This window comes from Barbatula barbatula (assembly GCF_947034865.1).
Source record: "Barbatula barbatula genome assembly, chromosome: 9".
Classification (NCBI taxonomy): domain Eukaryota; kingdom Metazoa; phylum Chordata; class Actinopteri; order Cypriniformes; family Nemacheilidae; genus Barbatula; species Barbatula barbatula.
The window spans coordinates 11,685,196-11,697,359 of record NC_136772.1 but is presented as its reverse complement, the minus strand read 5'-3'; the positions used below and the strand labels follow the sequence as shown (position 1 = coordinate 11,697,359).

Sequence of the window (12,164 nt, the reverse complement as noted above, 5' to 3'; positions counted from 1 at the left end):
CAGGCCTTCCTTATGATTCAAGCCTCCCTATTTAAAGAAACATGAGAAATGTGAAGCGAGAGAGAGAGAAATAGAGACGAAAAGAAACGGTTTACGTTCGTGCTGCAGCCAAAGCAAATATTTTTCTGACAAAGTGAGGCAAGAGATGCACACAGATTTGATCTCTTCTCAATGTTTCCCCCGGCTCCATCTCCAGCGTCTGCTTTGATCTGATCCGGTGGCAGTTACAAACAACAGAAAAACACACACACACACTTTGATATCGCTCTCACACGCTTCCCTTTTCTATAACGCGCTTGTTAAATCTCCGTCATCATCACCCATTCTTTTGAATCAGTCTTGTGCCCACGCTGGGTCAGATAAAGCCAGCATCCGTAACTATAAGAGCCTTTCCTCGGGCTGGGACGTGCCAGGCAGAAGCTCCGTCGAATACAAAGCCATCCTAGCAGAAGAAGCCGAGATAAAGACGGAGAGGAAATCGCGTTGGTGTTTCTGAAACCAGAATCCTGAAGCAACATGCCATTATGCCATTCACGGGCAGGATATGAGAGGGGGATGAGCAGCGTGGGTGTATCATTGTGCCGCTGCCAGCGATTTGGTTAGGCATCTTCTGACTGGTTTGCTGGAAAAGGTTCTCGTATGGCGAATGACAGTGACAATTCTATTTGACGGCCTACTTTTATTGCAACGCCAAACATCAAAGAGAGAGCCTGTCTTGAATTCGATGCCAAATTCTGAGAGATGTCTTCTCTGATAAGACTATATCAGCTTGGGAAATGTGATGACATATTTTCATCCGATTTCATCATTCTTTTAGCTTCTAATGGAAACAAATATGTGCAATGTTGGCTTGCCTTTGTAGGTGGAATAAATTATAGGAATATATTATACAGATATAACAAATGCCTGCTGATCCTCCTCTAGGAGTCATGAAATTTGTAAATGTACATGATATAGGTATAACGTATGTAGGATTATACCGTATGTAAGATCCATTCGCTTTAAAGCAGTGGTTCTCAAACTGACTTTTGTTGTAAGACCCCCCTTGTTTAGAGTGCATAGCTTTGCGGCCCCCAAATAAAGACTTCTAATCTATATCTTACATTTTAATTAATCCAAAAATATATTCAGTTATACAATGCTGAAAAATCTGTTCTTTTGGTTGGTGTTTGATTGCACAAAATAATGATAAATCATACATTTCTATATTTCATAAAAAAACATTTCGGTTGCCCCCAGTTTGAGAACCACTGCTTTAAAGTATCTACATTATCAGAAATATTTTTTTCTTTTGAGATACAAAAACGTGCAGCGTGTTAGGAAAACATACTAAAACTTCATAAATCAAAACTTTCTCCCCTGTTCAAAAAGACAGACAATATGAATCAACACATGCCACTTACATTAATACATCAGCAATGCCTATTAGAAGATCATAAACGTTGCCCTAGTCACTGTCAGGTGAATAAAATGCTGCCGTGTGGGGCGCTTACTCCTCTGCAAATCCTTCCGATTGGATCCCAGTTATTTTAACATGATCATTTTACTTTGAATGTAACTGTTCGACTGGCAAATTTCAGCACTGATTGTCTTTCAGTTCCAATGTAATGCAAAGAAGCTGTTATTGATGGATGGAGGAAGCAGGAAATTATATTGAACATGACAGCAAAATCACAGTAGAGTAGAGCACCGGACCACAGCAATCAGTGCTGTTGTTCCTTTTGCGTGCCAATGGGGTTTTAGAACATTAGAATTCTAATGTAATAGGTCATATTTTTTCTTCAGATTTTTCTCCTGACATCCAGTTATTGTTTCAAATGTTTAGGTTTATTGGTTAAAAGGTGATTGTTCATCTCACCGTGGCTGGTGAAGCCACCTCCAGGTCCATGGGTTCAAAGATGAGGCTCATCTGCGGGGACATCTGGATGATCTCCCCACTCATAAGACAAAGCTTCTTGTTGTCATCCAGCACAGTGTTCATGTTCTCAATCCACACCGCGTCCACCGGCCCATCGAAGATCAGCCATTTTCTGTCTGGACTCTGGAGTAGAGGATGGACAGACACTTAAACCAAATGTGCAGTGTGAGCTGCGAATAGTTTTTAAAATAGATATGCAAGGACATTTACGTGTCTTATACATGTTTTTTGCTAATGTTTTCTAAAGGTTGTTTAACTGTGTTATCTGTGTTGCTGTACCTCCCACTACTCTTTACAATTATGAGTTAAAAATGGTTCCCATGAATGTTGTGCTTGGGTTTAAACACATCGCTTGAAAAGCATCGTTTTCTTCCGGCCTAGTTCAGCTTTTCATTAAAACAGAACGAGGTTTTTCCCGATACAAAAGTAATGATTCTGAAGCATTCCTTCATTGCCTTGAGCAAAGAAGTGGCAGTCAAATAGGAAACGATGTATGAAGCAGACTCTTGACACCTGTCTGCTCTTATTGCTTTTTATTCTTCAATTTCAACTATTAGAGGATTCCTCATATTCACAAAGACTTTGGTAAAATCATCTCTGCCAGCAGCTGCTTAAACATAAGCGTTTATTTTGTAAGCCGCAGAAACAAGGCTTTAAACTGTAATCCTATGGATTGAGGGTATGACTGCACTACGACAGCACCGCGGACAATATCAGCTTAAAAGATGACACATATTCAGACTTTGTGTTACCATGGTGAGCGTAACATCACAGCTGCATGTCTCAGGCGACAGCACTCTAGAAATTGCCTTTAATTTGTTGGCAGAGGATTTAACAGCAATTGCCATCATTTATGTATCTAGCGGTAGCTTAAACACGATAAGCAGTACATGGTAAGAAATGTAATGGACAAATAAAATGAATGAATACTGTACCTGAGATGTAGCAAATCCCCTATAGCTGACAGCCAGGATGCCATCTGACCATTCATGGGATACAGGATCGAACTGACCGTACAGCTGGCCCATGGTGATCGACTTTGGGTTGATAACAGTGATCTGAACCTTATTCTCATCCATCAGATCCTGCATTCAAAACACTTTTATTACTCGTCCTTAAAAACCATTGAAGTTGCTCTCATAACAGTTATAATAGATTTCTGCGAAATGTTTTATAATAGCACGAAATCAACAAAGCAACGTAGTGATTTATAGCAGTACCTTGTTCACAGTACAAAAAGAATGCAAGTAACTACATTAACGGAAATGTCATTCATACACAAAATATTGTACTGGCAGCTTTACTTAACAAAGTGTTTGATTGGTCAACTTAACAATGCTGAGTAAAACGCGAAACCCTATAATATTGGACCTATTGTTCGGTTTACTTAATATAAAATTTGGTTAATTCAGACTGGTGACTGGTTGAGTGGGATTTCCAGTTCCCAGCATGCTTTGCATAAGACTGCATTTAGGCAGTAAATTTGGAAAACTAGTGTTATTTTAAGTGTTTTTCAGTAAAGATAAAGACTTGCTGGTATTTAATGTTCATATATCTTTGAGATCATTCAATGAGCATGAACCGTGTTCATGCCAGTAATGAGTTGTCTCATACAACCACACCGAATAAGACATTAGCTGAAACGTCTGTGTCTTTGTTCCCCAATGATGGATACGTTTGTATCTCTGAGAGTACAAATCATTTTTGTAAGAGTTTTGTAAGTTAACTCACCACAGAAAAAGAATAAACAAGTGCGAAAGACTTGAGTAATGAGTTTTCTCTTATTTGATTTGCTCGTAGTGTTTTGACTTGCATGAAGTAAGTCTATATTTGATTTATGTATGATAACAAAAAGTACCATTTAGAAGAATAAATACTGAGTTTGATTAACTTAAAACTACTGTGACGAGTCACCTCTTGCGCAATCAGCGTCGCCATGGAGACTGAGGAAATCAGAACGGCACAGCTGCCGATCGTTACCGTGGGAAGTGACTTCGGCTATAAAAGCCGCTGTGACAAGACAGAAGGTGAGCAGCGTCTCCCCAGACACGAAGGTACTAAGATACACTCTCTTATGTCAACAGGGACAGACGAGTAACGACCAGCACGATCGCTCCCGCTCAAACCCGGAAGTACGTGGCCGTAAGGATCGCTCCCGCTCAAACCCGGAAGTACGTGGCCGGAAGGACCGCTCTCGCACGAACCCGGAAGTGCACGACCAGGACGTCTCACGGCCCTTCGGAAGCGGCTACAGCGAGTGAGACAAGTCACCTCTACCTGTCGCCACTGGAAGTTGACGCCTACCTCCTTTTTCCTCTGGTCTCCACTGAGACATTCAATAAAGATTGCCCTACGGGGTGGTTTATTGCACTCTCACGTACGTGTTGTTACTTCGCCGGTCACAACTGGTGGAGAATGCGGGCAGTCGATGGATGATTTCCTCCATTGTAGCCCAGAGAGAGAGAGAGAGCAGATATGCGTCCTGAAAAACAGAAGATTTGAGCTGTTATTGTCTCGGTACGTGTCGTAGCTTCGTCGTACGTGCCCGCATTCTCAGAACAACTGGTGGAGAATGCGGGCACGTACGACGAAGCTACGACACGTACCGAGACAATAACAGCTCAAATCTTCTGTTTTTCAGGACGCATATCTGCTCTCTCTCTCTCTCTCTGGGCTACAATGGAGGAAATCATCCATCGACTGGCTGAGGTGGTGACGCGCCAGCAACGATTCTCCACCAGTTGTGACCGGCGAAGTAACAACACGTACGTGAGAGTGCAATAAACCACCCCGTAGGGCAATCTTTATTGAATGTCTCAGTGGAGACCAGAGGAAAAAGGAGGTAGGCGTCAACTTCCAGTGGCGACAGGTAGAGGTGACTTGTCTCACTCGCTGTAGCCGCTTCCGAAGGGCCGTGAGACGTCCTGGTCGTGCACTTCCGGGTTCGTGCGAGAGCGGTCCTTCCGGCCACGTACTTCCGGGTTTGAGCGGGAGCGATCCTTACGGCCACGTACTTCCGGGTTTGAGCGGGAGCGATCGTGCCGGTCGTTACTCGCCTGTCCCTGTTGACATAAGAGAGTGTATCTTAGTACCTTCGTGTCTGGGGAGACGCTGCTCACCTTCTGTCTTGTCACAGCGGCTTTTATAGCCGAAGTCGCTTCCCACGGTAATGATCGGCAGCTGTGCCGTTCTGATTTCCTCAGTCTCCATGGCGACGCTGATTGCGCAAGAGGTGACTCGTCACACTACAGGTAACATCTCAATGGTTTGGATTTACTTAAAAAAGTTTCGTCAACTTTACCTGAATTTTATTTTGTTTATACAACTAAATTGTTCATTGTAGAAACGAATCAACATATTTGCGTGGTACCACTTGACAGTACTTTTTTTATGTAAATCCAACAAATATTTGTTTTTAAGTGTATGTGATTCACATCCACAATTGGTTGAGAAATGTGGGAGGGGAGTTCACAATCTCTGCGTACCAAAAAGTACATAACAGTCAATAAAAAACGAAAAACAAAAGTTTCTATTGTATCTTCAAAGTACAGTGTTGCATGCAAATAACTCTACTCCCACTGCGACTATCTAGGCATGAAATTGTTTTTGGTGAAATGTCATCCAATTACAGCACCTTCTCGCAGATGTCATGCAGGGCTGCGGCAAGCACGCGGTAGGCAGACGTCTTCCCGCCGAAAGGCTCTCCCACCAACATGAAGCCGTGACGCACAATCATCATTTCATAGATCTGCAAGATCTTCTCGACAAAGAAATCTGTGACCTGTAGATTCATCTTGGCGCTGTTTTCCTAAATGGCCTCGAGCAGCACACTGTAGTCTGGTTTGGGAAGTTTGACCCCAGGAAATAGATCAGAGGTGATGCCCTGCATTTAAAATAGTTCGAGAAAAATTGGAGAACGACATAAAACATCTCTGGTTCACAATGTATTGAATGATGTGTGGATGGGGGTGTACCTCAAATAATGGCAAATCATGAGACAGAAATTTTGGAAGGTTAACGTCGATAATAGATCGGAGCAGCAGAATATCCTCATTCTCTTCTGGAAACTTCAGCTGTGACATGTTAAACACAGGGAGAGAAAAAGGTTTGACACTTAATAACACATTTGCTTGTGCTGTCACTTTTGGAAGTCTCCGGGGGGAGAATGGCATTCAGCCACATTGTCTTTGTTCATTCTTTACCATCACAGTCATTTGCAACAGACACCCGAGGGGTTTCGAGCATGCCTTTGTCTCCAGAAGTAATTTCAAGATGGCAAAAGAGTGCAGTCTCGGGTGTGATGGTGCAGAGATTGCTGTGAAAATGACACAGACGTATTCATTTCACAGAACAGAAGAGATGACACAAGCAGCCGCTATTCAAATTTGGGAGAAGGAGAAAAGCGAGCCGGAGCTGTCAAGGTCAGTGCATGTTTCTCCTCTGCCTATTTCAGCCGTGACAGATTTGATTTTTGTGACTTTGATATTTCAGGATCGCACCACAGGCACACTACCAACCAAGAGATACATCCACACTGCAGCACAATACAGATGTCAATCTAACGATCCCGGGACACATTTTACGTGTATTTCCCAGGATCTCCGTATAAAAAGGGCTTTATTCTGAGCACACAAGCCCACAATCTATACATACAAAGTTGGGTCATTTATGCAAGTATAGCTGGCTCATGTACTGGATGAAAAATCACTTTTGATGTTCCTTTAGACAGAAACTGTGAATGTAAGATCACTTTTACTCAGCAACAGAATCTCTACGCTTCACTACGCTGTATTCAAGAAATGCATCTGTTCCTCCTAAAACTCTGCATGTGAGCATTAAAGGGATAGTTCACCCATGAAAGAACATTCGGTATTTATTTACTCACCCTCTTTTCATTTCAAATCTGTATGACTGTCTTTCTTTTGCAGAACACAAAATAAGATATTTTGAAGAATATTGTTAACCCAACAGCGACGGTTCTCATTAACTTGCATTGGTTTAGAGTCTATACAGTAGAAGTGAATAAGTGCCGCTGTTCGGTTATCAACTTTCTTCAAAATATTGTGTTCTGCGGAAAAAAAGAAAGTTTATGCAAATTTGTAATGACAAGAGGGTGAGTAAATGATTTCATGAATTTTGGGCTGAACTATCACTTTAAGGACATGAGACTGAGGATGAGCCTCATGAAAGCATTGCACTGAGAATTCATGAAGCACACTGGATTTCAATACTTTAATTTTTTCAAAGATCTGTATATCACGTGGTTCCTACTGTAAATTGAGCGTGAACGTTATTTATAGTCAATTTCAGATTCATCAGACTTTGATCCACAAGCGAGTGAAAGAGGAGACGAAGCGTGCAATGAGAATTGAGATGAAGTGGAAATGCCTCATTCGTTTGACTCTTGGTGGTAACTCTTTACTGATAACAGTGGCAGGTGGAGACCTACTGAATCAGTTGGAGTTGGTAGTCATTTGCTTAAACACATTCATTGAGGCTCAGAAACAAAAGATGCGTAAAAACTGAATGCAAGGTACACCGTAAGAAAACCGCAACATTAGAAATGTTTACAGAAATGTTTACAGGGGATACAGTGCCTACCTTTAGGTTCCCTGCGGCGGTCAGAACAGATTTCACAGCTCTCATGCCGTAATCATAGTGATGCTGGGAGGAGAGCTGCTCTGAGCACAGTCTATACGTAGCTACAATCTTCACTGAGAGCGGTCGTGCTCTGACAAATCCACAAGAATAGAGCACAATCTCAGCTATTAGAGCATAGTCTGGCACCATCATAGCTACTGTCCGGAACAGAGCCTGCGGCAGACAATTACACAACTCTCACAATCACAGAAGCAGCAAAATGGACAATCTACTGAAACAAACAGGAGTGTAATATTTTTTGGAAACTAAAGATATTTTAATATATTTCTAGACAAAACATCAGTTAGAACAAGAAACCTGATGTAAAGTGTGATCAAATATTTTCGTGTTTGGTTGATTCTTGTTATAATACTAAACTGTTTTTTTTGACAGTGACAGTGATTATGTCATCTGACAGTGAACAGTTCACCAAAACATTTAAATTGCATCATCATTTAATGTTCTGATGAAAACAGAGAAAGATATTTGGAAGAATGTTTGTAACGAAACAGTTCTTGGCCAACGTTGACTATCATAGTAGGAAAAATATATTGGTTGTCAAAAGTGCCTCAAAAACTGCTTTCCTACATTCTTCAAGATATATTATTTTGTGTTCAACAGAACAAAGAAATGTACGATGACAGAATTGTAATTTTTTTGGTGAACTGTTGCTTTAATAGTGTTGCATTAATCATTTCATGTTCATTAAACATAACATTAGACCCCCACGGCCTAATACACTGTTTTGCTAGGTTAGTTGAAGCATACAGTATGACATGCTCAATTTATAAATTACGCAATGCGTATATGAGTTTGTACTGTCATATTCTACATGCCTTTAAGTTATCGGGTAGTTCAGAGCGTCCTGCGTATCCAGGGTTCATGGTGATAAAGACAGCACAGGTTGGGTTCAGCTTTAGCTCTGTCCCCTCAAACTGCAGCATCTCAACATGGGCAGAAATACCTATAGAGAAAAAAAGCATTTACATACAAACTCATTTAACTCCATTTACTTCATCGAATGCTTGACCTGACTGAACTCAACTCAACAGGTTCTGATGTAGACCTCTATTAAGTTGTATAACAAACTAGATGATTTGAAATTCATTGATTGATTTCTCAAATACGTCTGCTCAGCAGTTAGCGTTCTCATTGTGCACGCAAACACGCACCTCTCTGAATGGTCAAAATTTGCTGAGCCACCACTGAAAGCACCTCCAGATCAATGCGGTTGAACTCATCAAAGCAGGCCCAGGCACCAGACGACAACAGGCCCTGCAAGAGACCAAGCAACTGCAACGTGACTCACACAGCACACGCAGTCTGAGCATTCCTGTGCTGCCAGATATCAGGAAACTGACAAGAGGTGAGCAAGATGACATTGACATCGTAAGTCTGTGCAATTGTAAACTCTCTGATTAAGATACAGCTGTAGCTCGCTGATAGCGCTGAGGCTATGATGCAAAAAACGGCAATCTTTGCAAGCACAGCAAACTGAAAGGAGAATTGTCATGTCTGTATTAAAATGCTAGACAGAGTGAGGTCCAGAAGTATGAGACCACTAGTCAAAATGTTTTTTTTGCATCATTCCTAATTTAATCAGTTTGTTAACAAAAGTATGAGTAAGAGTTTTTTAATATTAGGCCTACTACTACTATATTATTCAGTTTATTCATGTTTGGTGTGTGCCCCATCCAGTATACATTGAAACTTTTTTTATATTATCTTAAGTATACAATTTGTTTTGAAAACAAATATTTTCATGGAGTCTAGTTTATAACCCCATTATACCGTACCTTTACCACAACAATTTGCTTTTAAAATCTATATTCCTTTACCATTAATATTTGACCTTCATTGTGAAAAAAACGTACATTTTCTGGGAGCTTAATTCCTGTAAAATTGCACTTTCCCCTGATTTTTTTTGTAAATTCTTCAGTGATTTGACGGGTTTTGACCATATTTCAAAATATGTGAAAAACTGTGTTTTGGACATATAATGTGAAAAATCTGTCAAAATAAAAAAATAACAGTAAAAAGTTTTTACCATGTATGTTATTCAGTATCAATGTCTAACACTGACCCAACCACCATATTCAAAACATTTTTCAATACATTATCATTTTATATTCTTTTGCTGTGGGCCGCAGCATCCTATTGCTACAGAATCACTGACAGTTTTAAATAACTTCAAGACTTCATAATTGTAGACTAGTGTGAATCTACCTTAAAGAACTTTCCCAGAGCAATATAGTGCAGGCCATCAGAGCAGTTAAAGACCACACACTGCTTAGCTATAGCTTTAGCCAGGTCTTTGGTCGTTTCAGTCTTTCCTGTACCTGCAGGGCCTTCTGGGGCTCCACCCAAGTGTAAATGAAGAGCTCCAAATAAAGTTCTGGTATAGAAGACATTTATTAAAGATGCAGCTCAAAAGAAAAGAAAATGCCTTACAGCTGAGCATTATTCATAATGTAATGTATTCTGACCTGTAGCAGCGATCAGTCAGAGGGGTGATGACCAGGCGTGGTGTGTTTCCAAGATATTCATAGCCGTAGGCCAAGCCTGCATTGATCATCTTTGTGTGAAGTTGGTTCAGAGTATTGTCTTGGCCAGACAATATACACACCGTGAATGTAAACATCAAGTCACAAGCACGCACAAACATCTTTGTACACTCTTACAAATGCATTTCTTCAACTTATACACAATGGCTTTCAATGTGATTTTGCCTAAAGTAACGTTTGTCACCATTGGAGACCGAGTGCCTTGCGTGTTCCTCATTAATTCTGGATTGATCACACACAGAAACATTTCAATTACAGCCTCTCAAAATGACTTACGATCCAGTAGTAGCGCAGCTGGCTCAGCCACTCAAAGTTGGTCTCATCATCCACACCTTTCTGGACCAGAGAGGCCAGCACGTCCCGGGCGTGGACGTCAAGCACCACGAGCGCTCCCAGCGTTACCCGGTTCTGTTTAGACAGTTTGCCACGAACCAGGGTCACGATATCATCTATCTGAGAATTGTTTTGTTCCAGATAGCCCTGCAGAGCCTGATGTAGAGCAAAGCAATCATTCAGTCATATAATGAGATATTGCACGAGGGACCAAGATGCATGGAAGTAGCAGAGCTGTGTAGGAAAGTTGTAAGGGAAAAACGCGCAAACGTTCAGTAATCATAATAAATAAATCAAAATGAAACGTTCCAGATTGTAATGTATGGTACAGACCTTTGGACCCTTTGCAATGGCTTCATGAATGTCCTTCGTCCAGTAAACCTGGGAGACGCAGAGCACCGTCTGACCCGGCCAGGCCCGCACCCAGTTGATCCTTAGATCTTTGGGATATGCTTCAAATGCTTCTCCAATCACCTGACAGCCAAGAGTCGAGATATTATTTTACACTTTTCAAAAACACATAATCCACTCTACAGCATTTTTGTATACATAACAATGTTTTATTTCTGAACTACAGTATGTTTCACTCTGAAGCAGTCATTTCTGTACCTTGTGTATGGAAAGAAGCATGCCACTCTCCAACTCCAGAAGCCACTGTTCCACCTGTCCACGAGCTTTAGAGGTAGAGATGACCTCAACCAGCTCCACCTCCTCCCCTTCACTACTCCTCATATGAGTGATGTCCAAAGCGTCAGTGAACACAACGCTAGCAATGCCCTCAAAACACTTCTTCAGGTGGGGCTGCACTCTGAAAAACAAAGTCAATATACAGTTTCAAAGCAACAACATAAACAAACGTTACTGCGCATGCGCACGTTCATAGACTGCCCTTAACTTCAGGTATACATTCACAAACAATAGATTGCCTGTAGATTATTTCTGATAACAAGCAAAAGAAACCGAGAAGAACCGTTACTTTGCTAAACTTACCTCTCCAATATTTTGTGTTTAGACTTCGATACGGCTAAATGTCAATGTACCATACGGTTTATTTAAATGGGACCAAACCACAGGACCCATTCAACAAATTGTTTATTTAATAAAATGAACATACAACAAAATTCAGCAAATTGTTTATTTAATACAATTATTCTGCAATAGTATGAATTAATATTAACATCAATTAAATAAGATATACAGTAAATCGTTGTATTATTTGGCCCTAGCCAGACTGATAAACTAACATACTGTAGACTGAAAGTTAATGGCAGTCCAGGCGTGCACGTCCGATGAAACGGTCTATAACAGTTTGGCCATTTCTAATGCAGGTTTAACTTTCAATCTGAGGCGGCATTCTGAACCAAATCCATTATGATTATATATGACTAACACTCATATGTGCCTAAGCCTGGGGTCTTGAGAAAACGCTGCGAATGTTTAAAATGTGTAACCCTGTCAGCCCTGTCATACCTATGCAATTTAGATTTCACTCTTTCAAGAACTCTTAGGAAGCTCGCTCGTACGTGCTCCATAAAGATGGACGTGGCAATGAAATATAGGGGGAGAGAGAGTAAGGAAAGAGAAGGAGATCACAAGCAATCGCCAGTCAGCATTAGTTTCAGAGAGCAATACCAAGGCAAGCTAAAACAAACAGTCCAAGATATGCAAGACCAAAACCCCCAACTTCTTTGCTCGTATTCATTATTACA

At 41.0% G+C, this 12,164-nt stretch overlaps 1 protein-coding gene across 1 annotated transcript in view; it reads right to left on the bottom strand.

Moving 5' to 3' along the window:
- LOC306898736 (dynein axonemal heavy chain 7-like) overlaps positions 1-12,164 on the bottom strand; it is a gene marked incomplete at both ends in the record, with an annotated part of 101,709 nt that overhangs the window by 41,335 nt on the left and 48,210 nt on the right. The window contains 13 exon segments of the mRNA XM_079464478.1: positions 1,859-2,041; positions 2,854-3,003; positions 5,553-5,726; positions 5,730-5,801; positions 5,893-5,991; positions 7,520-7,732; positions 8,395-8,522; positions 8,731-8,833; positions 9,785-9,953; positions 10,045-10,154; positions 10,399-10,611; positions 10,789-10,929; positions 11,065-11,263. Of these exon segments, the coding sequence (XP_079320604.1) occupies positions 1,859-2,041; positions 2,854-3,003; positions 5,553-5,726; positions 5,730-5,801; positions 5,893-5,991; positions 7,520-7,732; positions 8,395-8,522; positions 8,731-8,833; positions 9,785-9,953; positions 10,045-10,154; positions 10,399-10,611; positions 10,789-10,929; positions 11,065-11,263 (1,954 nt within the window).